The sequence below is a fragment of the Budorcas taxicolor genome, chromosome 23, assembly GCF_023091745.1.
Source record: "Budorcas taxicolor isolate Tak-1 chromosome 23, Takin1.1, whole genome shotgun sequence".
Classification (NCBI taxonomy): Eukaryota; Metazoa; Chordata; class Mammalia; order Artiodactyla; family Bovidae; genus Budorcas; species Budorcas taxicolor.
In genome coordinates this window covers 18580209-18607747 of record NC_068932.1, presented here as the reverse complement: position 1 = coordinate 18607747, position 27539 = coordinate 18580209, and the positions used below count along the sequence as shown (strand labels likewise).

The window sequence follows — 27539 nt, the reverse complement described above, 5'->3', positions numbered from 1 at the left end:
GTCAGCTGCCTCTGGCCCTTTTAATCAGGAAAACAGTAATTTCCCAACAAGTCCCACCTGGTAGATTTCCACTTCTCGCTCACCAGCCAACACTCCAGTCACATGGCCAGCCCCAGTTGCAAGGGAGCAAGGAAGTCAAGTGTTTCAGTTGAGGACAAGAGGAGCGTTCTGACAGTGAACAGAAGGGATTCAGGGAAGGCCTCCAACACTCAGGATCCGGAGACAGAGGCGGCAGAGCCCAGCTCGGGTTCCAATGCTGTGACCTAACGACCATGTGACACTGGGACCACCGCCCAGCCGGAAAATGGAGTAATTGTGTCTACTTCACAGGGTGGCTGAGCGTTAAGTGGAGAAATGCATGAAAAAGTACCTGGAAACAAGGCCCAGCATTTAGAAAATGTTCATTAAATAGTCATTAGTACTTTTATTAACCAAAGGCCTTGACCTAGCACAGTGCTTGTGCAAAACAGTGCTTATTAAATTTCTAATTGATTTGTTAACCAACTAAGAAATGCTTCTGGCAGGAAGGCAGGAACATCTAAAGGCCATAACTGTTACTTCTAGAAAGGTGAGAGAGTCTACATTTGGAGTTTTGATTCAGAAAATACATACCCGGGTACGTAGGGCAGTAGAGCGGAGAAAACATATAACTACACTAGCACTCAATGTATCAAGCCCATCAATACACGAATGACCAAGTACTTTGGCATTCTTACTTAAACGTCCCAGTGTAGGTACTATTATTATCCCCATTTGTTATTTTTTAATTAATTGTTGAATTTGGCTACACCGAGCAGCATGCAGAATCTTTAGTTCCTTGACCAGGCACTGAACTTGTGCCCCCTGTGGTGGGAAAGTGCAGATCCTAACCACTGGACTCCTAGGGAATTCCCCGTCCCCACATTAACGATGAGGTGGCTCAGGGGTAAAGGACCCACTTGCAACGCAGGAGACCTGGGTTCGATCCCTGGGTCGGGAAGATCCCCTGGAGGAAGAAACGGCAACCCACTCCAGTATTCTTGTCTGGGAAATCCCATGGACAGAGGAGCCTGGTGGGCTACAGTCCACGGCGTCACAAAAAGAGTCAGACGCGACTTAGCAACTAAACAACAATTTTAATGATGAGGAGGCTGAGGTTCAGAGAAGTTAATGAACTTATTGAAGGACACACAGCTGCACTTAGCAGTGGGGTGAGGATTTGACCCCCACGCTCTTAACCCTGGGGTCTACTGCCTACAGGGGGCAAAGCCGAAGACAGGCGGGCATGATTGGTGTGGAGGCAGCAGTGCTTCTGCTACCCTGCCTCACAGGAAGATTTCAGGGGGCCCCTGCTCAGATCCCACCCCAAGGGCCCTGTGAGCACCCCCCCCTCATTCCTCCTCCCGTCTCAGCCCCGTCAGCATCCAGCCTCTTGGGTCCCACAAAGGAAGCTCACATCCCTCAAGTGTTCAGTTGGCTGTAATCCTGGCTAAAGTTCACTCCTTGGGAAATCCAGTGTGGGGGGTGGTTGTTGCTGGAATGTGTGTGGCTGGGACCCAGTGTCCCAGCCCAGACAGCAGGCTCTGCTGGGGCCAGGGGGACCCGGAATCCCCAGCCCCCAGCTGTGCCCGAGAATGGAATGTGCTGCTCTGGGTGTTGAAAAAGACTCAGCCAGGGAGGTAGGGCAGTGCTGGGAGCTGGAGGAGGAGCTCCTGCCACAAGACTGCCTCTGTTCCCCTGGAAGCTGAGCCCACTTCACTAGGGCTGGTGGTGGGCAGGCCCCTTCCATTAGCTCAGCGTCTCAGAAACTCCTGGAGTTTGTGGGGGCAAGGCAGAAGAGAGGGTAGGTGACAGCCAGGACTGCTATGGTGACCCAGTTCTTCTCCAGTGCCCAGAAGCACCTGTGACACAGTTCTCACCAGGGCTCCATGGTTTACTAGCTATGTGACCTTGGGCAGGTTACTTAACTCCACTTACTCATTGGTTAAGTTAATAACAGAACCTAGCTTTGAGGACTCTCATGAGGTTTAAATCAGATGACACACTCCACACACTGCTCACTACAAGTGCTCAATAAACGTAGGTACTATGATCTTAAAGCCAACAGCTGCAGGAGAGCTGGAGCCAGAGCCCCTTGATGCCTCAAAGGTTCCATGGAGACAAAGGGATGATACTGGTGCTTCTCTTGGCTTCAGCTCTGAGGGCCAAGTGACCAATGACCACAAATCCGGAAGACCCCAGAAACCAGGGCCAGTTCAAGGTCTGCCAAGGATCACTGGAGACCGTTCCCCTCCATGAGCAGCCCACAAAAAATGATGGACAGAACCCTCAACCCAAGTCAGGCTGTGGGAGCTGGCTATCCATCCAGGTCTGCCCAGCAGGCCCCACGGCCGTCCTAGACCTGGCTCCCGTCCCCTCACTGGGTCCCCGAGAACAAACCGGAAGGCATCTTTAAAGCCAGGTGTCCAGTTCTACAACAGACAACCTGCCCTCTAGGCTATGCCACCTTCGGTGCCGTCTATGCTGCAGACCCCAGAGAGCTGGAAGGCGCCATCCACTCCTCGTAAAGCCCTCCACGGCTCCATTCCCCATTTCCCAGTGGCACCTGCACTCTAAAGCTGTCCACTGCTGGCCTGCTCTGAGGCCCTCACATGCACCTCAAGGGGACAAGAAGGTACCCTTCCTTCTTCACTGACCCCAGATGAAAACCTTGTTTCTCACGCCCCTGAATCCTACCTCCTGAAAGCTCCTCAAGCTATAGTCTGGATTCCACCAACATTAGACATTGTTTTCATTTTCCCAACATAAAATATTGACTCTGCTTTTTCAAACTACAGTCTGGCCTCGTTCTTTCCTGAATAATAATCTATAATTATTCTCTGGTTTTAAGAAAATCGCTGTTCTAAGCCATGCGGGGCAGAGTTGTTTTGCTGTTCCTGAAGATTGCCAGGAAGAGAGAAATAAGTTAGCGTTTATTGAGCATTTACTATGTGCCAGGCACCTAACTTCCCACCTAAAGTGGACTGTCTCATTTAATCCTCACAGCAACCATATGGGATAAGAGACCACTCTCCACTCACTTTACAGATGAGGAAAGCAGCACAGACAGGCTTGGGGGCAAGCCTCTCCCTGTAGCAACTCACTCCAGCGTGGGTGCAGTCACTGTAGAACAGGGCCAAGTGTGGGGCTGGCCCATCCAGCACCGGCCTTTACTGCCGCTGGGATGCTCCCTGGCTAGGGCACACCGCTCCGGCTCTGAGCCAAGCCCTCTGGCTTCATCCTCCAATGTGGCGGGGACCGGATGCTCACGTGGATGCAGCGTGGCTCCCGCAGTGAGGGGCTGGACTGGATTAACTCTGAGCATCCCTCCAAGTGACCAACCAGGCCACATGCCCTCCACAAGAAGAACTTCCTTCCTGGGCCTGTGCTACCACTCTGCTCTTTTGCTCAAGGACCCTATTTTCCACTCCTCCAGCATTTCCTCTGGACTACCAAGCTGCTGAAGCCACTTTGGTACTGAGCACTGTGAACATGCTCTTCTGTAAAAACTGCCGGAGCAAGGTTCTGGCTGCTTCCCTGCCTCCTGGGGCTCCTCGGGAGCTGCTGGGGCTCTCCCATACCAGGGGGAGGTCCCAGACCAAGGCCTCAGTGCAAGGACTCCCCAAGCATCACAGTCCAAGGTGCACATGCATGGGGTCATGAGGATGTGGCTGCAACCTGACCTCGACCCCAAGGCAGAGTCCCTCTGTCCCCCTCTTTACTGCCTCAGGCCTACGGTCTGGCAGACACCACTCTGCAAGATTCCATGCCAAACCTTTGGCAGCCACTATCCCTGAGCCTCAGTTTCTTCCCCTGTAAAATGGGAAGAAAAACAGAACCTACCTCATAGGGCCATCTTGAGGATTAAATGAAATAATGTGTATGAAGTGCCACTCAAGGTGCCTGGTGCCCAGCAAACAAACACCCCCCCCAACCCCCTACCCCCAGAGCACTGCTCCCACTTCCCACCTCACAGCCAATCCTCTTTCTGGCTGGTTCTCAGCTTCCCCTGGAGCTGATCCTTTCCTGCTTTCTCAGAGGGATTAGCTAAAATCTTTCCATTCTAAACCCTGCGTGGCTTAGCATTTACTGAGTCCTGGTCCTAACCCCAAGCCCTGGCCCTCACAATGTGGTCACAAGACGGCGCCTCATGTCAATCCGACAGGCATCTTGCTGAGCGCCTCCTGCGCAAGGCACAGCTTTCCTCCAACCCCAGCTCACACACGACCTCAGCCTCCGTAGCCCCTCCGCCCAGTCCTGAAGACACAGCCCAGGCCTGCAAATCTGGCCAGCACTGTGGGGCACCTGGCTCTCTAGTCTCAGGGAGAGGGGGCAGGCAAGGACCAGAACAAAAACATAGGAAGCTTGAGGCCTTTTTATTGACAATTCTCCATATACAGACATCCTTGTAGTTCCTCTCCAGTGTAAATAAAGCATGAGCACTTAACTCATATCTCAACAGGACCAAGGAACTTGAGGAAGGGGGTCTACCAAGGCCTGCCTGGCTCCCCAGGGACTTGCCCCTCTGGGCCTGGGGCAGGCCCCTGGCTCCTAGACTGGCTGGCTGGGAAAGAAAGCTGGCCTAGGATGAGCCCTGACTCCCAGCCTGCCTCCTCACGTCCCAGCTGAGAGTACAGAAATGTCTCCACCTCCCAGGCTCTGAGCTCCAGGCAGCCCATGAGTCCAGGGGAGCTCCCTAGGGCAGGAGAGGGGTCCCATCTTCCTGATCCCATTCCCTGTGCCCCATGTTCCCGGGAATCATGCAATAAATAAATAAATACTTCAAAAAGGCAGGGAAGCTCCTGGGGAAGGAAGGGGTGCCTGAGCCTGCTCATGGCTTAGGAAGAGACACTGAGCTCTTAAGAGTCCAGGGTGAACACAAAACTGTTGCCGACGGGATGGGCACCCCAGGTGGCCTTATCCCGTAACTGAGGCTGTCCTACTATAGATCAGCCCTGGAATCTGAGACCAGCCTAGCAAGACCCCACACTTCCCAGGCGCCCAGAGGTCAAGGGCTTCAGGACCTCTGCTGAGCTTACCTGGCCTCACACTCACTCCATGGGACGAGGGGCCAGTGAGGGAAGCTGTAGCTCTAGGCCAGAGGAGGGTGGCCAAGGCTCTGAACACGGGGAGCAGGAGTGACTGAGTGCCCAGCGTCTTCCTGGCAGAGCTGAAAACACTAGGCTAGCATGTGGGCTGAGGGTCTGTAAGCCAGGGCCCTGCAGGCTGGGGCTGAGGCCCTCTGAGCTGCTGCGGCTCCCCGTGCTTTGCTCTGCTTAATACTGAAGGGTTCTGCCAGGCCCTCCTCTGAGAGAATCGGGGAACTCTGGCCTTGTTTCTAGAAGTACTTTTGATCTTGATAGTCCTGGCCATGCCCTCTGGCAGGGAAATGATGAGCTCCTGGCGCCTGCAGGAACACTCAAACAGCAGAACTGGGACACGGTGCAAGCCCTTCTGCAGGCTCTGGGAGGACAAGGGCCTGGCCCAGTACCCAGCGGGGGAAGAAGCGCTTTTCCCGATCTCTGACCTCCGGCCTCAGAGAACTCCCAGGCATGCAGAGATGCCCAGAAGACCAGTCCAGATCAGGCCTGGCTCACTGCTGCCCTCTAACTTCTATTTCCCGCCCAGCCCTGAGTTCCCTAACACCCAGATCAGAGCAGGGCAAACACGCCGGTCCTGGTCGGGAAGCAACCACTACTGGCCATCCGCAGGAGTGGAGGACTGCTCCAGAACCCGGATGCAGACGGTGGGGGCAGGGAGGGGAAGCCTACCTAGCATTCAGACCACATCTGCCCAAGGCTAAGGGTGGGGAGAGCGGGGTCCACTGGTGGCCCCGGGGACAGGCGGCCTCTTGGACCCTGGCCCCTCTTCTCACTTGCTCAAGGTCTGGTTACACGAGGCACACACAAACACAGTCTCTCTCTGGGCTTCGGGGGCTGAAAAGGAGGAAGAACTTGGTGAGATGCTTCCTCATGCCCTCTGGCTCATTGCCCCTCCAACTGGAACCACCTCCCCACCCCACCCCACCCCACCCCACGCCGCACACAGACCACCCTCCCCCAGCCTACAAGCTCACTGTCCCAGCTCACGCACTTGCCCTCAGAGACTTCTCTTTCCACGGGACCTGGGGGTTCCAGGAGTGACCATGCCAAGAGCAAGCCTCTCCCAGATGTTCTATGCGTTAGACATTATTTTGGCACCAAAAGAATAACTTTTAAAATGCTTTTTAAAATAAAATACCAGGAGAAAATTTTCCAAAATGTTTTAACAGTGGTTATTATCTCTGGGTGGTAAGATTACAAGATTATTTTTCTCTTCCTTCTTCTTCTGTATAGTAATTTCCAAATCTTCTAGAATAAGCATATGTTACTAGCATGACCAGAAGAACGAAAAAATAAAGACGTTCAATTTAACACTGTAACACAGTACAAAGCAGTCTGTAATACATGCTCCCTTTTTTTTAAGCACATGCATATGAATTTATCCCATGTGTGACGGCATTAATGACCCAGACGGGTCCACGCCTAACAATTCTTTCTGAGAGAGATTAGGAATGTCTTCCTTTCTTTGGTTTTTTTGTTTTGTTTACAATGAGTATGTATGGCTTTTATAGAAGGAAAAGAAACTATGCTTTTTATTAAAAACACTGCCAAAGCAATGGGAAAGAGACTGGGACTGAGGACTGTGGTCTCCCTGGGGAAGGCAGGCGTGGAGCTGGGGGGCCAGGGGAGGCTGCTCATGCTCTGTCTACTAACTGCAGTGAAGTGGTCAAGGGCATTCACTACTGGACTTCATAACTCAGATACATTATATACATATGCTCTTGTCCATGCAGCAAATATTTCCATTTTTCCTTCTTTAATGGGAGATGGAGGAAACCCCGAGTTCCCTGGACCTCTCATTGACCCTGGCTCCTTCCCACATGCAGCACCCCTCTTAGAAGAGGGAGGCGGACCCCGACCCCCAGCCTGCACCACTCACCTGTGGCCCCCATGGAGGACCTGGGCACCTTGAAGGAGCAGCACCGAGAGCAGAAGCCGTTCCCACAGTTACTGCAGTTCCGCTGCGGGTGAGAACCAAGGTCAGTCTCCGATCCCCACCCCCAGACACTGGGGACAACCACACGAGTGGGGCAGTGCCTGAGCAGGGCAGGACTGAGGCCAGAAGGGACATCCCACAGGAAGGCTGGTGAAGGTGGGGACACAAGGGAGGGGAGACCTGCTCCTTCAAGTAACCGTCCTACCAGACCCCAGCCTAACGTGGCCCAGGGAGTCAGACTTCATCTGCGACGTGGCACTACACCCCTGCATCTTGTCCCAAGTCCCCAGCAAACGCACCCTGGAGGAGACTTACCCTCTTCTTCAGCACTGAGAAGGTGGCCGAGCAGCCCGTACAGCTCCCTGAGAAACAGAGGCAGCAGCTCAGCTCCGACCCAGCCCAGACGTCTCAACTCTCACCTGCTCCTGGGTCCTCTACATGGGGACACCAAGGGCACCAGCCCAGCCCAGCTCCTTGGCTGGAAGCCGAGAGCAATGTCCACAACCAGAAGGAGAGGTTCAAACCAGGAAGGAAAAACCACTGTCCCAGACTACCCAGAGCTGCCATCCCTGCTCCCACCCGGGGTTTAGAGACCTCCACCCCCACCTGCCGGTCCAGCCCAAATAGAAGAGCAGCCAGCAGAACCTCCCCCTGAAATGACACCAAGGTGGGAGGGACTTGACAACAGGCATCGCTCCGATGATCTCAGATGAAACTCGCCTGACACGACCCCTCCCAAAGTATCTTCTTACAAACACTCTGCCCACAGCTAGAGGGAGAAACGCCTCCTGAACACCAGACTCCTGCTTCCTGTCATCTGAAGATTCCAGGACAGAAGTTCAGAACCAAGTGCCAACCAAGAAGCCTCACAGGGCAAGAGGTGCAGGCATGTGTGTGGTGGGCAGGCCCGGGTGGATACCGCCAGGGGAAGAGATCCTGCCGAAGCTACCAGATACAACAGGACCACGAGGTTTCAGACAAGGTTTTAAACAGAAGAAGCAACAGCAGCTTAGAAAACAGCTGGGAGGAGGCAACGGGGCTGCAAGAAGAGATGAAGATGGGCAAGAGAGGACTGATCGTTCTTTTTTTTTCCCCCCTTTCTTGGCCACATCACACGGCATGCAGGATCCTAGTTCCCTGTTCAGGAACTAAACCCGTGTCCCTGCAGTGGAAGTGTGGGCCCTAACCACTGGACCATCAGGGAACTCCCCCAATCATTCCTTCAGATACTACATCAAGGCAAAGGGACTTAACAGAAGCTGTGCTTGCTACCCACCCATGCTTGCAGCAAAATTAAAGGGAAAGGTAGGCTGCGAAATGACACAGTCTGATGAGGGTGTACAAACAGCCGAAAGAAAAAACCCAGAAGCACGGAGGAGAGGAAAGGCCATGCTGGGCCCTTGTGACTTCCAACAAGCTCCTGAAGCAGAAACTGATGAGAACAAGGAAGTCCCAAGGGCGCCGCCAGAAATACTGACCACGATTCAGCGCAGACATCTCCGTGCAGATGGGGGTCACTGAGCCAGGGGAGAAAAGGCTGGGGTCCACACGAGGTGAGAGGGCGCTCACAACAGGGCACCAGAGAGCCCAGCCAAAGGCTGTGGGAGGGAAGGGGCTGGGCTGGGTCCAGGAAAACCCGAACTGAAGGACATTTCTACAACTTGGGGCCTGAAGGCCCCCGATGATCCGATCAGAGCAATTACTAGGTTCAGGGCACACGGCCGGGCCTCCAGGACCGTCTAGCCAGGTACAGAGCACCAGGCCTCACCTTCACACAAAGGCCCAAAGAGATGTGGGCTGTCCAGCCAGAGTCCCCCATAGCTCCACTAAATGGGGACACACTGCCTACACTGGAGGACAGGGGACCCAGCTAGAGCAGGGAGAAAGCTGACACCAGTGGGTGTAAAGCAGATGCTGTTGCTGTCAGTCAGCTCACGACCGAGGCAGAGCAAAGGACACAGAAGAACACGGCACACCGCCAGCGGGTGGCGCCACCCCAGGAAACAGGCTGCTCTGGGACTCTGCTCCCAACACGGAAAATCAGGGCAAGGCAGCCCACCTCTGCCTCTCCTCAGCAAGTAGCATGGGCCGGGAGGAAAGCGCTGGGCCACAGACTGACACTCTGGCCCCTCTCAACTGTAGGGAGTACCAGGGCCAAGCACCCCAAGGCAGTCACGTGGGCTAACAAAACAGCCACGCACCACGCAGGGCTGGGGCCAGGGCCGGTTCTGCATGCTGACACCGGCTCAGGCAGGCGTGTAGAGGAGAGCACCCCTATTCCTTGCCAAGACCTACCAACTCTTCCTGCCTGTTTTCAGCAGAGGTCCTGACTCATCATGTGAGGATGCTCCAGGGGCAGAGAGAGCAGAGGAGCCTGAGACCACTGCCAGGGCGACGGTCACAGAGCCTCTAGGACAGAGGGGGCTCTTCCCGGCAGGACTCCCCCACTTGGAGGCCACGGAGAGGCTCACGAGCAGCCTGCCCTCCTCACTCCTCCCATGGACCCCCCTCCATCCACCGGCAGCCAAAACAGAACGGCCCCCAGAGCAGCTCACTCACTCAGCCCTTCAGGACGCAGACCCCAGAACAGAGCTGCCATACCTGCCCTCACAGCCAAGAGCCTGACGATGTCTCAAGGGAGGGCCAGCAAGCAGTTCTAAGAGTGGAGGGCTAAGGGGGCTTAGGAGAATAATTGTCTTCTGGCTTCGCCATCCTCGTGGGAACCTGACAAGGCTTCACCCATCTCGGTAGGGATTATCTGAACCAAAAGCCAAATACAGAAATGGGATAGGCATAAAACTGGGGCACTTCAGACACCAGGGCAAAGGGAAGATGGTGAGCTAGAAAGAATGCGGGAGTGAGATCAGATAAGGTGGGTCTGAGTTACAGCTCAACCGTGTACTGGCTGAAGACTGGCCAAGCCACTCTTTTCAACCTCACCTATAAAATGGAAACATCTAAGGGGCTTTATTTAAAACTCACAAATATAAAAGTATAGTTTGCCAGAACAAAAGTATTACGTCTGGGGCAATGTCATCTGGGACTTCTGAAACCTGGCTGCTTCAAAGGACTAAGTGAGACGGCGTATGTGAAAGTGCACTGGAGGCAGAGCAATCGGCAGCAGTCGGCAACCATCACAAATAAAAGGAAGGGATCCTGAAGGCCTGGAGGCATTCGCAGAGCAGAAAGAAACAGGGTGTCCCAGGATGTCTACCGCTCAGGAAACAACTTCCCTGGTCACTGCGGGAGCAGGAAGGCAGGCCCTGGAGCGCCCAGGTCAAATACCTCACGATAAACCCCACGGGCTTCCTCAGGACTCTCTCCCACCAGATCTCATGGCACAGCCAGCCCACCCTCCTCCCTGTCTGCTGACAGCAGGCAGAAGCCAGGCTCTGCTCCAGGACCAGGGAGAGCCCTCAGCCTCCGGTTCTCCAGGCTCCAGTCCCTGTCTGCTGACAACAGGCAGAAGCCAGGCTCTGCTCCAGGACCAGGGAGAGCCCTCAGCCTCCGGTTCTCCAGGCTCCAGTCCCTGTCTGCTGACAACAGGCAGAAGCCAGGCTCTGCTCCAGGACCAGGGAGAGCCCTGAGCCTCCGGTTCTCCAAGCTCCAGCTATAGCTTCATCCGGCTTGGCTCCCGCTCTCCTGATCAGAGCCAGGCTTCCAAGCTGGTTAGTCAGCTCAGTTATGTCTGATTCTTTGCAACTTCATGGACCAGAGCCCTCCGGGCTCCTCTGTCCATAGGATTTCCCAGGCAAGAATCTTGGAGTGGGTTGCCACTTCCTTCTCCAGGGGACTCTCAAACTTGGGTCTCCTGCCTTGCAGGCAGATTCTTCACCATCTGCGCTACCAGGGAAGTCCTTCCAAACTGTGAGGACAATCAAGTCCACCTTTCTCCAAGGTCACACTCTTGGACCCACCCCACAGTCAGTATAATGAGGACTGGCCAATCTACGGACTTGGCTGGGGAGAAGGGGAGCCGGGGCTCTATCGTCCCCAGAAGACAGTTTCCTTCCATTTGCTTCCAATCGGACTGGAAAGATCTAGACAAGTGCCTAGGCACCTGAGGGAAAGAGCAGGGCCTCCCGTGATAACAGCGCCCCTTATGAAGCCCTTACTATGAACCAGCCAGCAATGTGCCAGCACTTCATAAGCATCATCTCTCTTGAGACCTACAGCAACCCTGTGAGATAGGGACTTGTACTATTCTTTTCAGTCACTGTTTATTCGCTCAGTCGCGTCCGACTCTTTGCAACCCCACGGACTACAGCATACCAGACTTCCCCGTCCTTCACCATTTCCCAGAGTTTGCTAACATTCATGTCCACTGAGTCGGTGATGCCACCCAACCATCTCATTCCCTGCCACCCCCTTCTTTTGCCTTCAACCTTTTCCAGCATCAGGGTCTTTTCTAATAAGTCGGCTCTTTGCATCAGGTGGCCAAAGTATTGGAGCTTCAGCGTCAGTCCCCTTTTACAGCAGGAAAGCTGAGGCAGGGGGAAGTTAAATAATTTGCTTAAGGCCACCTGGCAGCACTGGGGTTCACCTGGACACTCAGACTCCTCAACTCAACCAGCACGCTCCACAGCCTGCCGTGGCTCTGCCTGCCTCAGGACCACACTGCCCTGTGGTCCCAGAGGAGCGCTTCCAGAACTGAACTCATCTTCCCACAAGAAGTGATGAGGACAGAGACACGAGAAGGAGCCCACACTCCCTCCCTCGCAGCCCCGCTGTGCCTGTGCCACCTTCCTAGGGTGCCATGGACACAGCCCTACTCCTCAGAACACAGCACCTCTGCCCCGTGGCCAAGACACCTCCAACCCGCCCGCCCCCAGCCATACCACAGTTGTTGGTCGGGTACCGCTTGCGGAGCCGCTCAGTGAGCCGCGACACCTTGCTGCGCAGCACCTCGTTCTTGCTCAGGAAGCCGTTGTCCTGCAGGACCAGCTCGTCCTCTGCCGGGCACGGGGCCCCCTCGTCATCCTCCTGCGGGAACAGCTCCTTCCAGTCCTGTCCCCTTGTGACAGGGCTCTGGGACCTGCATGTGTGGCGAACCCCGCGAGGCATGGCGACCTCGGCTCAGCCACCCATCCTCAATCCCCTCAGCCCCTGCCCACCTCACCAAGGCTCCTACTTACCAGCACCACCAAGTGGGTCTCCTGCCTCCCAAGGTGCGGGGGAGAAGAAAAGAAAAAAGAGAGAAGATAGCAAGAAGGAAGCTGCCGGGAGGGGATCCCCAAGCGAGAGGAAGCACAGGAATGCTACTGCACTGACTCTGGGCACGTACTGAACGGCGATGTTAACAGAGACCCCGTCAAGGATCCCAACGTCAGTCAGCTGGGGAGAAGCTGCATACTCAAGAGTCATGACTTAAGAGTCCACAGTCGCACATTCAGGTTTTGGAGAAATCTCAGCAGTAGAAAAGGGAAACGTCCATGCAGATATGGCTACAGTAACAGCAGACAGCTGGGTGAAAACCGTAGGCCTGGAGCAAACTCCCGAGACCTCCATTTCCTGTATCCCCCACTTTACAAGAGTCATAAAAAGAAGTGAATTCCTACTATTTAAAAAAAGCCATAGAGCAAACATGACACTAAATGGCAAACGCCACCAGGACTCAGTGACCGGGGATGACAGGAACTGGTGGGGATTGTGTGACTTCTCTGAAGCAGACAGTCTCTCCTCAGCTACACTGACCGCTGCAGACTCAGGGCTCCCAGAGCTGCTGAGTTTTTAGAAAAACTGAAAAATCCAGAGTTTTTACTATAGTCTCTCCAATTTTTAAATATCGGCTAAAAAATTAAAGCTTTGCATGCCAAATAAAACACTTCTGCAAACTACCAGTGTGAACCATTGTCCTAAAACCAGGCAGACTGTTGAACTTTCTCCAACCCAGCACTTGGCCATGCAACTGCTTTCTCCAGCCTCCCATTCTCACCCCTCAAAGGGACATCTGATGGACCTCATCGTTTAGAAGAGCAGGCAGAGTCCGGGACGATGCCCTCCTCCAACTCTGCCTTCCCCACATCAAAGGCGCCAGGCCCACAGTCTCCAGTCAAGGCAGTAAACGACCCACCTCCCCTAGCAGGGCGTTTCCCAGAGGCCTCCAGAGCCACCCCCGCCCTGGGCACCCAGGACAGACGCCAAGGTCAGCAAGAGGACGGGCAGAGGTTCAGTGGCATCGTTTCAACCAGTGAGTCTGAGCGCAGGGCACATTTTACCCTCTCACTTGGATACAAGAGAACTCTAAAAACCCAGACTTGGAATGTGAGAGGCCACATGGCTCCAGGACCACCCAACTTCTGACCTGGTCAGCTGGGGGTGCCGGGGAAGGCCACCCACCTCAATCGCATCTTTAAACTCCTCGTCGGGCTCGGCCTCCTCCGCCTCCTCCACACTGCCTGGCGTGAGGTCCTGGGAAGAGAGATCCTTCAACGGTCAGAGCAATGACTGCCCTGCCCCCAGGGGAGAGGCCACCTCCCCAGAGCCAGCACCCAGGTTTCTCAAAACAGCAGTTCATGCCTCAGAGGAAACGGCACACCTGCCGGCAAGAAGGAAGTCAGGGGAAAGAGAGCGGTCTCCAACCGAGCAGGACAGAGAGGGACCATGGCCACGAAAGGACCGACACTGGCTGCAGAGCATGGTGCTTCAGAGCAGGAGCTCTGGAGCCACGGGGCGGGGTCTGACTCCCGACCCCGCCGACTGCGGACAGCCACTCTGTGCCTCGGCCTTCTCTGCTGCAAGGAGAGTAACCTCATTCTCAGAAACATCCTGCACCTCCTGGGTCTATAAAGTACTTGAACAGCAGAGTAAACACTCAATAAAGCATAGCACAGCCCTTGTTACCACACTTATTACTATTAAGCACTTCAGAGGAGGCGGGCCTGGGAAGGAGGAGGCCAGCCCAGGAGCTATACAGTATGAACAGGCTGGTAACAGGGAGGCCAGGCAGCCTGCCCACACCAGACTCTGCCCAGGCGGTTAGGGGTGCTCACCTCTGTGGGCGTGGGTGCAGGAGTGCAGTCCGCCAGAGCGCCCTTCCCCGCAGCATCTGACGGTGGCGGGCTCTCAAAGGCACTCTCTTCCTGCTTGGGGTTCATCCGCCGCTGCAGAGATGCCCTATACTCAGACACCACTGCCCAGGGTGAGGAGAATGGGGTGGGAGGCAGAAACAGGATGGAATGAGTGGTGTTCTGGGGATACCCACCACTGCACCCGGCTGCCTCCTCCGGCACCCACTCTCTGGTACAGGAAACAGTCACCCTCCTAAGTCTGAACGAGTTACCTAACCTAAGCCTCATAAACAAGACAGATGTACCAATAGCTACCCCAGGAGATTGTTAGAGAGATTAAATGCAGTAAGTGCCCGATAAATCATGGCTTCTATAATTAATTTCCAACCACAGGGAAGAGAACAAGCATAGCAATCACCCAAACATATGTACAGGCCCAGGAATCTGCGACTCAAGGCCTCTCCAGACTGCCTTACTGCTTCAGAAACCAGACGGCAGACGGGTACCCTGGGATCACACAGAGACGAGGCAGTGATTCCTCGGGGACTGCACCCTGGAGGTGGGTGGCAGCACTGGTAAAACATCCCTCCCTCGTCTCCCAAAAGCCACCATATCACATGGGCAGCGATTCATCTGCCTAGGGAAGGGAAAGGGACCCCTAGTAGCAGCCTCCCCTGGATCCCACCTCCCTCTCCAAGGCAGGACCCTGGTGTGGTGCTGCCCCCTGGTGGCAGGCACAGCAAACACATGATCAGCCCAGCCCCCATCTCTGCCCGGTTCTCCTGGGCTTACCTCTCTCCTGGGCTTACCTCGGAAGAACTCCACATTCCCCAGAAAGAGAGTGCTGTTTAAAAGGGCAAGGACCCAGCACAGAGGCAGCAGGTACAGCATGCAAACCGTGCCCAGAAGAGCCCCATAGAACCTGGACCGACAGAGAGGAACCACAGGATCAGAAATTCATAAGATCAGAAGGAAACTGGTTTAGGGCATACCCACAGGGGAGTCTGGGCAAGAAGTAGCTCTGGGAACAGTTAATGTGCGGACAAGATCTGCTAATCAAACAAGGGGAACATAAAGTGAGGAGAAAGGATTAACAGCCACCAACAGACCACAACTGACACGTAGAGGCTGCAGTGGTGGCTGAGGGTAGGGCCACCTAAGTAGGTTTAACACACGTCACTCTTCAGGATCTAGACTCTGAAGTCTGGAATAAGACAGATTTGGAGCCGGTACCATGGAGAGCACCGAGCACAGTGTCTGGCACCAGGAGAAGCTAAACAAGCACTAGTCGTCGTGAGTATCACACACGAAGGGCCTCAAAAACATTCATTTCACTTGATCCAACAGTTCCATCCTAGAATTTATTTTACGAAAAAAAGTTTCAAAAGACTAAAGTTAAACCCATAAAATGTGCACTACAGGGTTAGTAATTAAAAGTAGAAACTTGACTAAATACACAACAGGATGTATAATATATAATTTCATAAATTACAGTATAATCACTATCTATATCGGTGTGGTATCACAAGTAATTCCAAAAGCTATGTAGCACCATGGAAAACCAATTATATAGTACAATAAGTGGGGAAAAAAGAAGAAGAGTCTCACCTACACTCTGAGCTATAGACAGCACGTACCTATGACAAACTCTAGCAGGCAATCCAAACGTGAGATCGGCTGCTATACCAGGCTGGGAGATTACATGGCGAGTTATTTTTCTATTATTAAAATATTGTGAGCACACTGCGCAAAGAAGGTGTTAAACCAAAGCAGGGCGTTAAAGCCCACAAGCCTACGTGCTAATCTGCACACAAGAGCCTAGAGGGCTCTTTTCCCCTGAGCTAGGGCGATAGGGCGCCTCTTAAGGCAGCGGTCTTTGCCTGGGGTCCTTGGGGCAGGGGCGGTGGGGACAGAGGGGCACTCACTGTGAGGACACAGCGGGGTTCTCCCAGTGCAGCACGCGGTAGGCGGCTTCGCAGGTGCAGCACAGGCGGCTCAGGAGGGCCTCCAGCTGGATCAAGCTGCAGACACAACACAGGGGGCTCACGCAAGCTGTGTACCCTGCCTCACCCACCCATGCAGCCTAACAGAGCTCCAGGGCAGCAGAGCCCAGGGCTTTGCAGGCACAGCCACCTAGGTTCAGCCAGTCCCTTCACACCCCTCGCAGGGGTCAGGGAGTTCAGGGAAACTTCATACATCTCAGGCCCCTTCTTGGAAAACTTGCTGAGGTTCCTGCTTTGGTCTCTTCCTAGCTGTTGGTGTTGGGCCAGTTACTTAACTTTTTCAAGGATGCAATTTTCCACTATACCATGAGGAGCAGGGTGCCACCTCCCAGATGCACTGGAGCTGTGAAGATGGATGGCAGGATGCACAGCAATGTGTCTCCACCTAGGGTTTCAGGTAGACTGACCTGGAGAGTTTTTTAAAATGGATCCCCCACCCCCATCAAAAGCAAAGAGAGCACACCTGTGCAACAAGCACCCAGACCTTGGTTTCTGAAGGGCTCCTTGGAAAAATGGCTGATTCTAGAGCAAGGCAGGGAATGCGGAAGATGAATTTGAACATTCTACTGTATCATAGGGCTTCCCTCATAGCTCAGTTGGTAAAGAATCTGCCTGCAATGCAGGAAACCCAGGTTCGATCCCTGGGTCGGGAAGATCCCCTGTAGAAGGAAATGGCAACCCACTCCAGTACTCTTACCTGGAGAATCTCAGGGACAGAGGAGCCTGGCAGGCTACAGTTCATAGGGTCGCAAGAGTTGGACATGACTTAGCAACTAAACCACCACCACCACCACCACCACCGTATCATAAAATTAAAAAAGTGAAAGTTGCTGTCATGTCCGACTCTTTTCAACCCCATAGACTATACAGTCCATGGCATTCTCCTGGCTAGAATACTGTAATGGGTAGCCTTTCCCTTCTCCAGGCTATCTTCCTAACCCAGGGATTGAACCCAGGTCTCCCTCATTGCGGGTAGATTCTTTACTAGCTGAGCCACAAGGGAAGCCCAGGAATACTGGAGTGGGTAGCCTATCCCTTTGCCAACAGATCTTCTCGACCCAGGAATCGAACCAGGGTCTCCTGCATTGCAGGTGGATTCTTTATCAATTGAGCTATCAGGAAAGCCCAAACTGAGGACAAAATAAGATCAAAATTAATAATCATAGTAATGGATTATAACCCATCAAATAAAATTTTAAAATCCTGCATTCATATAGATAATAAGAAGGAAAAGCTCTTTCTTACAGAATGTCAGGTAATAATGACACTTAGGAAATCACCTATGCAACTATCACAGTAATAAATTGACGAAAGCAAGACCCAACAGTGGATTTCAGTGTAGTGGGTGAATGTTTGATGAGCAACAAGATACTTAACGAAGTCTCAAAGTACCCCCACTCAGATTACTAACTCTAGAGGGTAAAATAAATAGTCACTTTACAGTGGAGAAACTTTCACCAAGGTAATCGAAGTTACTATCTCCCATAACAGACAGTGACATCATGTACCTCTTGATATGATACAATGACGTCACATTTCTGCCAAAGATCCAAAAGCTGAATCCAATCATGAAGAACCAAATTACCGAAAGAAAAGGGAAGTTCTACAAAATAATAAACTTGTCCTATTTTAAAATGCCAAGGTCATAAGAAAGACTAAGGAACTGTTCCAGGTCACAGGAGACTAAATGTCACATAAGAGTCTGGACTGGAGCCCAGATCAGGAGAAATTTATATAAAAGACCTTATTAGTACAACTGGCAAAATTTGATCATGAACAATTATTAGATAATGGCACTAATGCTAATGTTATCAATGTTAAATTCCCAAAATCTGATGACAGGACTGTGAATATAGAAGAGAATGTCCTTGTTCTTAGACAATATATACTGAAGTGTTTGGGGTAAATAGACAGGATGTCTGTAATTTACTTTCAAATGGTTCAAGAAGAAAAAAATTATGTCTTAGTGTAGGGAGATGGATGAAGCCACTGTGGCAAAATGTTAATAACTGTTCTATTTGGGTGAAGGGCAGATGAGAGTTCTTTGCACCATTCCTAGAACTCTTCCGTAAGTTTAAAATCATTTCTAAGGAAAAAGGTTTTTTGAAAAACTGCAGATATGCAGCACCCCCGCCCCCGCAGGTACTTGACTCAGAATTTTTTCAGGGGAGCCTAGCCCTCCACTTGTTCATAATTTTTTTTTTTTGAGCTCCACAGATGTCTCTGCTGCCCAGGAAGAGATGAGAACCCCTGCTATGTGTCACGGGAGCCACTGAAGCTGCTGCAGTTGTTGTTTGCCAATAGTCTGAAGGTGCTTCCTCAGGAGCTCCAGCTCTGCCACATTTCGGAAGTTCCTCCACAGTGGAGCGACGATGACTAATACTTATCTGAACACTTGCTGGGCACCAGACGCCCAGTTAGTCTTCACAACCACCTAGGAGGTAGGCCTATACTTCTCCCATTTAACAGATGACAAACCTGAGTAACTTGCCCAGAGTCACACTGGAGGAGCTGGGATTTGAACCCAGGCAGTGGCTCATGTGAGCGTGTGCTCAGCCAAGACCCTAAACTGCGGAATCAGCTAGATCTGGCTTCCCATCCCAGCTTGGTCACTTGTCTCTTTCCTCCTTCATCAATGGAGGTCAATCGTAGTAGCCATCGCCCAGAACTCTGACTAAGACCAAAGGGAATACCATCCACGTTTTGCCTTACACGATGTCTGGTGCCCAGCAAGCACCCAGTGTGGTGGCAGCTGGTACCGTCACCATCCCTTACCCCCCGGCCCCTTCCATACTCACAAGCTCTTCACCTCAGCCACGGCCTCGGGGCGAGACAGGCGAACTCTCTGCAGGTCCTCCTGCCTCACGCTGTGGTACTTCCTCCTCACCAGCTCAGACTCGGGCAGCCGTGCCCGGCAAACCTCCTGAAGGTAGCCCAGCAGGGCGGGCACTGAGATCATCAGGGCACCCACTGAGTACCAGGCCCCTGTGGGAGCAACAACACTGCAGCTCAGCGGGCAGCGGTGCCAGGAGCCGCCACCCACCCAGATGGTGCTCCCTCGCCGCCGCCAGGCCTCTGCCCAAAAGAGCCCGCCCCAGACCACCTGGTATGAAACAGCATCTCCCCACTCACCCTCCAGCCTCGTTTTCCTCACAGAACTTACCACCATGAGGCAGACTACAGGCATGGCTGTTGGCCTCTCCATGAAGGTAGGCCCCGAGGGCTAGGACTTTCCCCATCTGGTCACTGCCGTAGCCCCAGACCCTTTCAAAAATATTAAAAACCCCTCTACTAGTACACAGCACACTGCAGGCAGCTCGTGCCCGGGGTCTGGCCATGGGGAGCTCCCGATGTCTGACATTCTGACCTTTGGGTCACAGGGGCCGACTGGAAGCCTTCCACTGGCATTTAGGACACCACTGACCACTTTGGATCAAGAAATGGTGAGGCTAAAATAAAATCCAAGGAAGGAACTTCTTCCATGTTAACATGGAAGGAAGCTAACAGAGCACTGGGTACAAAGTAATGAAGCATCTGTCACCTGAACTAATTTACTGTGGAAATAGATTCAGAAAAATCTAACAGCTTGAGAAGGATATCTGAGTTTCAGTGAGGCGGAAAAGCATCCTACTAAGACACAGAAGATGAGGTCTTATGTGAAATGGGTTTATTTTTCAACTCACTGAAACCACAGGCAGCAAAGGAGACACTTGAGAAATGGGAATTCAATAGAACAAAGGTATGAAGATAGGACCCAGCTCCTCAGAACATTCTATCCCAGGCCCTTCACTCATTTCCCTTGACAGGCTTGGCTTTTTCTGTAGCCATCTGTCAGTTCTGACCAAAAGGGCTGGGTCACAGCATGCCTTTTCATAAAAGGTCCCCAGGAGACATCACTACTCAGGACCCCTCCAGCTACCTACCTGTCCACACACCGATCTCAAAGGCTGCACACTACAAACCTCTCACTGCTGCTGACTGCCTGGCAGACCCCACCAGGCTCACTTGCTGAGCCAGAGAAAGTCAACAGGCAAAAATGCCTCATCAGTTCACCTTCCTAGTACCTTCACCCCAGGTCGTGTCCTCAGAAAGCAAACTGGGAAAAGTTCAATGCATTTAGTCCAGAGGAAACAATAATAATAGCTATAATGTACTGGCTGCTTATTTTAACTGTGTTAAGTGTTACACATAGATTATCTCGTACTTCACAACTACTCTCTGAGGAAAGCACTTCTATTATCCCCCTTCAGAGAAAATGAAATTTAGTCACTCAGTCATGTCCAACTCTTTGTGACCCATGGACTGTAGCCTGCCAGGCTCCTCCGTTCACGAAATTCACCAGGCAAGAATAATACTGGAGTGGGCTGCCATTTCCTTCTCCAGGGGATCTTCCCAACCCAGGGACTGAACCCAGGTCTCCTGCATTGCAGGCAGACTCTTTACTATCTGAGCCACAGGGAAGCCCCATTCAGAGATGAGTATGATTAGGCCTTAAGAGACAGGCTAAAGAACTTCTGATGTCACACCAGTGGCCCAGTCGGGATTCTAGCCCCAGGTGGGTCTCTCAGGAGCCTGTGTCCTGACATTGAGCAGACACAGAGGGAGGCTGACCCCACAGCAGGACAGGTGGCTCCCTCATACAGGGCCGATTCTCAGAATTCCTCTCCACCTTCATTCACAAAAAGCCCTGAAAGCAGTTCTTACCCTCGTTCAAGGTGAGGAACAAGATGTTGAGGCCCAGGCAGGTCAGCAAGGAACACAATGGCGTCTCCCACCTGCAACACAAGGCTGTATATTGTCACCCTGTTTATCTAACTTATGTGCAGAGTACATCACGCAAAATGCCAGGCTGGATGAAGCACTAGCTGGAATCAAGATCGCTGGGAGAAATATCAATAACCTCAGATACGCAGATGACACTACCCTTATGGCAAAAAGTGGAGAAGAACTAAAGAGCCTCTTGATGAAAGTGAAAGAAGAGAGTGAAAAAGCTGGCTTTAAAACTCAACATTCAAAAAACTAAGATCAGGGCATCCGGTCCCATCACTTCATGGCAAATAGATGGCGAAACAATGAAAACAGTGACAGACTTTATTTTCTTGGGCTCCAAACAGCTAAGTTGCAGATGGTAACTGCAGTCATGAAATTAAAAGACACTTGCTCCTTGGAAGAAAAGCTATGACCAACCTAGACAGCATACTGAAAAGCAGAGACATTACTTTGCTGACAAAGGACGGTCTACTCAAACCTATGGTTTTTTCCAATAGTCACGTATGGATGTGAGAGTTGGACCATAAAGAAGGCTGAGCGCTGAAGAATTGATGCTTCTGAACCATGGTGTTGGAGAAGACTCTTGAGAGTTCCTTGGACTGCAAGAAGATCAAATCAGTCCATCCTAAAGGAAATCAGTCCTGAATATTCATTGGAAGGACTGACGCTGAAGCTCCAATCCTTTGATCACCTAATGCAAAGAACTGACTCCTTAGAAAAGACCCTGATGCTGGGAAAGACTGAAGGCAGGAGGAGAAGGGGATGATAGAAAATGAGATGGTTGGATGGCATCACCAACTCTATGGACATGAGCAAACTCCAGGAGTTGGGCATGGACAGGGAAGCCTGACATGCTGCAGTCCATGGGGTTGCAAAGAGTCGGACACGACTGAGCGACTGAACTGAACTGAGCCTGCGATACAGAGCATCCTGGTCACTGAAGGCAGCTGGCCCTCCCGCCAGGTCTCCCAAACCAGGAGCAAGAGCAGGCCCCAGAGCTCAGAGGTAACTCAGACAGTCAGCAAGAAATGAGAAGTGGGCCTCTCACTTGGACAGGCGACCGGGAGAGAGACCTGAGGTCACACCCCAGGCCCCAGAATGAGAAAAGGCAGCCTCTGGAAATCACAGGAGGAGGAAGAATTTATAAAATTATCTCCTAATGTTATAACTTTGTTTAACCTGTGTTGTGTAAGGTTTTATTCTCTTTAAGAGGTGTCAATGACATTCTTCTTTAAAGGTTTCCTTTATTCTTTGTATTTACTGAGACAGAGTTGGTATGCAACGTATATATTTTTTTAATTTTAAAGGAACATATACCTACTGCACAAGATTGATCTAACATGAAAATTGAGTGAACAAATGTGAAGGATTTCTTTGACCATATCTGCAATTTTCTTTTCTTTCTGTGAGTTTTAAACATACATTAATTCCAAAGGAATGAAAATTATAAAGATTTCAATATATAAAAAATGAAGACAAACCACGGTTGGCATTCTCTCAGCAAACATGCCCGAAGTGAACTGGAACTCTCAGAACCAAATACAGACCTGGCTTCCACCACCACCAAATGGCAACGCAGAAGCCCCCAAAGACAGAGGAAAGAAAATCAGAGTCAGGGTACTGAGTTCAAGCAAATGCCGTTTAGCCTTGATAAAGAACGTTTAACAGGATAAAGGGAGCACAGATGTAATAACAAAGCCAGTGACACCTACATTCTAAAGAGCAGTGTCAGTGTATATAAGGTGAGCCCTCAGAGGAGAAAGTCAAATATAAAAATCAACAGCTAAGTTGCAATGCATTCTGAACTTCAATGCATGTTCTTTTGCTCTAATTGGGGTATTTCACAGTTACAAAATGAGGTTAACTAATTTACGAGCTGCTTTTATTTTTTAATGAGAGTTATGAGTAAGGGAGTGAAATACCCTCTCTCTGCCTTTGTCTAAAATTGCAAACACTCCAACTTACACCACCCTAATTAGACCTCAGACCCATCTACTGGCTCTATCAGAGCCAAAGCAAATTAAAAGTCAGGTCTAAGGACAATCCCATCTCAGAAATAAAAACATTACACAGCCACTGAGGTCACTTTCATTGAAAGCCTTTTTTTTTTTTTTTTTTAATTAAAATACAAAAAGATGTTTGTTTTTCTTTTGGCCACACCGAGCAACATGTGGGATCTTAATTCCTCCACCCCCAGGGATTGAACCCACGCCTTCTGCAGTAGAAGTGCACAGTCTTAACCACCAGGGAATTCCCCACTTCTTCCATTCTATCTGATGTCTTTATTGACACTCTATTCATGGAGACCCACTTACTGGAGTGGCCGATCCCAGAAGAGAGAAGTCTTAAAAATCAACTGTGGCTCCAGGCTTCAGACCTCAAAGAATCTCAAGATTAGGTCCTTCTTCAAAGTCAAATCCTCTTTACCGAGAAAGAACAACCAAACACACAAACGAACCTGACAGCCACTTTCACAGACCAGTGCTTCATCTCCTAGCGGCTCAGAGACCACAAGCTCTTGGGGGCTTTTTAGGCCCAGTGCTCCTCCCCCATCCAACTTTATCAATCCCACCACATTCTCAGATTTCTAATTTCATAAAATGGAAAAATCCTAACACATTAGTGCCAAGAAGTGCTAATAGACCTGTGCTGGAAAAGGAAAAGGGCAGGATATATATATATATATATATATAAAGGACATATTTAACTTTTGCACTTTGCCACAAAAAGGCAAAACACACATACATACACATGCTTGCGTGCACAGGTGCACACACGTACACACAGTAGAAACCACGAGACAGCACAGCCCTGTGAAGCCCACACACTCCCCTGAGGAAGACCACAGTTCATCTCAGCTAGCTGGTCATGATGGAATTACAAAGCCAGCCCCTTCTGACACCAACTCCCTACCCCTCATGTTGACAGCACAGTCATCTAAAAGCGAGAACGTTGCTCTGGAACCCTGACAGCTCATCTCTAGGGATAATGCCATAAATTAAAGGAATTCTGGGGCAAACAAGAAAAACTGGGGGCCTTGGACAGAGTTAAAAATAAAGCTCCAATTATTTCCAGACTGAGGTTAAAAATGAATACCCTGTAGCACCTCGAGAAATTAACCCAACTCTACTCACCCTGTCTCTAACCTGTCTCTCTCCGGCATCTGAGCTGGTTGAAGGTCTTTATTAGAATCTGATGAACTTCTCCCTAGAAATACACACATGTGCCTGCACAGCTTTACAGGCAGGTTCAAGAGAGTCAATGACCCCTACAACGCCACGCACTGGCTCTAGATGAAGAACGACTGCTCTTTAGGACAAGCTGGTTTAATGTGACTCCCATCACCATGCAATATTAAGAACACATGACCTTTGAAAAAAAATAATAACTTTCTTTTTTTAACTTGAATCTAATCCAACTTTTAAATTTAACCTCCAGTCTGCACCAGGAAGAAACATCAACCAGACAGATCTAGGTAGGAAATTCTCCAGCACACTCAGCTGAGCCTCCAGCACATCAGTGTCATGAAGAAGACCATTTCAACGAGAAAGATCTAAGGGACATAATAACCGCACAGAATGCATGGCCCTGGATTGGAGCCTGACTGGGCCAAAACAATGGTAGATGACATTCTTGGGGCAACTGAGGAAATCTGAATATGAACTGGGTATAGGGTGATATCAAGGAATCACACTGTTAACTTTGTACAGTATGATGTTATTTTTTTTAAGTCATTATTATTTAGAGTCAAACCGAAGTGTTTTGGGAGCAGAACTGTATGTATCTGTAATTTTAAATACTTTAACAGAAGAAATAAAGAGAGCTGAAAGGAGAAAAAACTTACCGAAGATGAAAATCAAAGCAGAATAGGAAAAAAATTTGAGAGCCGTAATCCTAAAGGATTAGTGAAAATAGTACCTGTTTATTCATAGATACTTGTTTGTATCCTAATTTTAATATAAATTATGCTAATATTGGGAGAGAAGGAAAAAGAAAAAAGCATGCTTCAGATAGAAGGCCCAATGGTCAAGGCTAGGTAGCAGTCCTGGGATACGAGCTTATTCAGCCACAAAGAAACTCTGGTGAAAGACCAGATGGTTGCCAGTGCCTGCCTCTCCTGGGTTGGGTCTGAGATAGGGGGTGGACCAAGAATAAGCCCAGAGGGCCAATGGACCCCCAGAACTACTCCTCACCAGGGCAGAAAGGACAGCCCAGCCACTGCCTAAGTGGCCAGTGCAACTTAGGAAGTTTTGCCTTCCTAAAAGTAGGAAGGCAAAAGGCCCAGCAGGCTAGAGTACCTCTGAATAAAATCTGTACCTGAGCAAATACCGGACCCCATCGCCAGCGTCCTTCAGGGGTTCCAGGTAGACCTCAAGCCTCTTGTAGGACAGAACCAAGTTGAACAGATCAAATGCCGGCGACTTGGTAGCAACAGGTAGAGACTCCAGGGTAGCCTCGGGGACGGTGCTGGGGCTCACCTCCGGTCCACAGCCCTCTCGCTCTGAGGTCTGCATCCTGTAATCATAAGAATTCCTGACATTTGCACTGCATTTCCAACGCCCAACACATTTCTACCTGCATTATTTCATGTGGTGCCATAAAAAACCTATAAGGTAGGCAAGGCTACAGGTGGAAAGCCCATTTCACAGAGAAAGACATTCAGCAAGGCGAAGTGAATTACCCAGATAGAGCTGACCCCTGAAAACATGGGTTTGAACTGCACAGATCCACTTATATACAGATTTTTTTTTTAATAGTAAATACTACAGTTCTAAATGATCTGCAGTTGGTTGAATGGTGGCTACCGAGGAACGGCAGGAGGGCCTACTGTAAGTCATACTCTGTTTTTTGACTTCGCAGTCAGCACCCAACCCCTGCATTGTTCAAGGGTCTGCTGCTGCTGCTGCTACTAAGTCGCTTCAGTCGTGTCCAACTCTGTGCAACCCCATAGACGGCAGCCCACCAGGCTCCCCCGTCCCTGGGATTCTCCAGGCAAGAACACTGGAGTGGGTTGCCATTTCCTTCTCCAATGTGTGAAAGTGAAAAGTGAAAGGGAAGTCGCACAGTCGTGTCCAACTCTTAGCGACGCCATGGACTGCAGCCTTCCAGGCTCCTCCATCCATGGGATTTTCCAGGCAAGAGTACTGGAGAGGGGTGCCATTGCCTTCTCCGTGTTCAAGGGTCAACTGCATAAAATCCTGCTCCTCTGACTCTCCATCTACAGTGCTTTTCCTCCACAGATCAATCAAAAGTACAAGCCATAAAGACCAAACACATGTGGCTACCGGTGGGAGGAAGCCTGGGGTCTCAAGAGAAACGATGTCCTGAAATAATTTTCTTCCACTTTTTACCAAGTTAATTCCTATTCATCCTTCAGGTATCAGCTTAAGCATCACTCTCTGGCTCTGCGAAGTCTTTGCCAACATCCCCAGTCTGGACTGGGAGACCCTACCATGCTCACAACAGATCATATACTCACCCCTAACAGCACTTATCACACCAAAGCAAAACTCCGTGCTTTCTTGCCAGTCATCCCTCTTAACCTTGAGTTCCACAAGGTCAGAGACTGTCTTCCATTCATCACTGTTTATGCACACAGTGGGCATACAATAAATGCTCGCGGAATGAAGGAATAAACTGCTTATCCTCGAGAAACCCAGAGCTTTCTTCCGCCTGGCTTCAACCTCTAACCTTTCCCCCGCTCCCTTTAGTTACCAACAACTTCCTGAACCAACCCTGCCGGTTACCCTCCTCCCCTTTTCCCCTCTTGAACCCCACGCGGCCATCATCACCTTCCACAACACTCCATTCCCTTCTCCTTTCTCGGATGCGGAGAGCCACAGGCGCTCTCATTCTCTTTCCTAATTTCAAGCCCTACCCAAACGCTAAGTAGTAAGCAAGGAGGCAGAACCTTGGCTCACAGCAACAATAGGGAGTCCAAGGGTAGGGGCTTCGATCTGGGACGGCGGGGGGAAGCAGGTGTTTGAAGGGGAGGGTGACAAAGGGGCCATCAGGAACCTGAAGTCCCTGCAGGCGGAGCTAAGACGAAAGGACCCAGGGCGGGCGCGAGGTAGGAGCACAGGAGGAAGTGAAGCAAGTCTGCCCCGGCAGGGGCCGGGCCACCATCTCTGCAGGCCAGGGAGCCTGACGCGGCCCAGAGGACCAAACCAGGGAAGGCCACACCTAAGCTCCCTGGGCCAGCAGGTGGTGGCCCCCGTGGCGTTCTGGCGCCCAACTCCGCACAGCTGGCAGACGCACCAGGGTGGGGAGGGGGTGGCACCTCACTTACCCGGTCACTGAGCTGGTAGGGAAGGGGCGGGGACGGCCAGGAGGCACTTGATAGGGCCACTAGACCCCGGAGCGTTTCCTCAGGCCCGCCCCACCCCGACGATGAACCTCGTCCCAAGGCCGCGCTGAAGTCGTAGAACTGAGAACCTCCTCCGCCTCCCCCGCCGCCGCCACCACTTCCGGGACGCGATTGCTCTGCGACGCCGAGCCCTGACGTCATCGCGCCCGCCCCGCCTCCGGCTCCGCTACCGGTTTAGCTCCGCCCACTCTGGGACAGGTGAGCTGCGGCACCCGCACTGCGCCTGCGTACTTTTTCTTCCCCGCCCGAGGTCCTGGCTTAGCTCGTCTTCCCCGCGGTTCGCTAAACCCTGGGAGCTTGAGCGAGGGGATTCTGCCCGTCGTGTCCCCCGCG

General features: G+C 51.4%; 1 protein-coding gene across 3 annotated transcripts; it reads right to left on the bottom strand.

Annotated features, from left to right (window-relative positions):
* Positions 1-4393: 4393 nt before the first annotated feature.
* Positions 4394-27275, bottom strand: ZFYVE27 (zinc finger FYVE-type containing 27). Of its 3 annotated transcripts, XM_052661174.1 has the most exons (13): positions 27129-27275; positions 25157-25354; positions 20774-20844; positions 18868-19054; positions 15992-16087; positions 14876-14988; positions 14049-14188; positions 13396-13467; positions 12192-12212; positions 11895-12039; positions 7372-7418; positions 7000-7081; positions 4394-5954 (listed from the first exon to the last, which is right to left on the bottom strand). In XM_052661174.1, exons 2-13 carry the CDS (start codon positions 25351-25353, stop codon positions 5890-5892), a joined length of 1236 nt encoding a protein of 411 aa, XP_052517134.1. In that variant the 5' UTR covers position 25354; positions 27129-27275; the 3' UTR covers positions 4394-5889. The 3 variants fall into 3 exon arrangements, with proteins under 3 accessions (XP_052517134.1, XP_052517135.1, XP_052517133.1); XM_052661175.1 differs by lacking the exon at positions 12192-12212; XM_052661173.1 differs by lacking the exons at positions 20774-20844; positions 27129-27275 and having other exon boundaries at positions 25157-25302.
* Positions 27276-27539: the final 264 nt, after the last annotated feature.

Coding starts and splice junctions, on each gene's coding strand:
- ZFYVE27 (XM_052661174.1), bottom strand. CDS start 25,353: ATGCAGACCTCAGAGCGAGAGGGCTGTGGACCGGAGGTGAGCCCCAGC. Junction 20,845..25,156: donor GGGGTCCGGTATTTGCTCAG/GTACAGATTTTA, acceptor CTTGTGTTGCAG/GTGGGAGACGCCATTGTGTT. Junction 14,989..15,991: donor AACCCCGCTGTGTCCTCACA/GTGAGTGCCCCT, acceptor CTGTCGGTCCAG/GTTCTATGGGGCTCTTCTGG.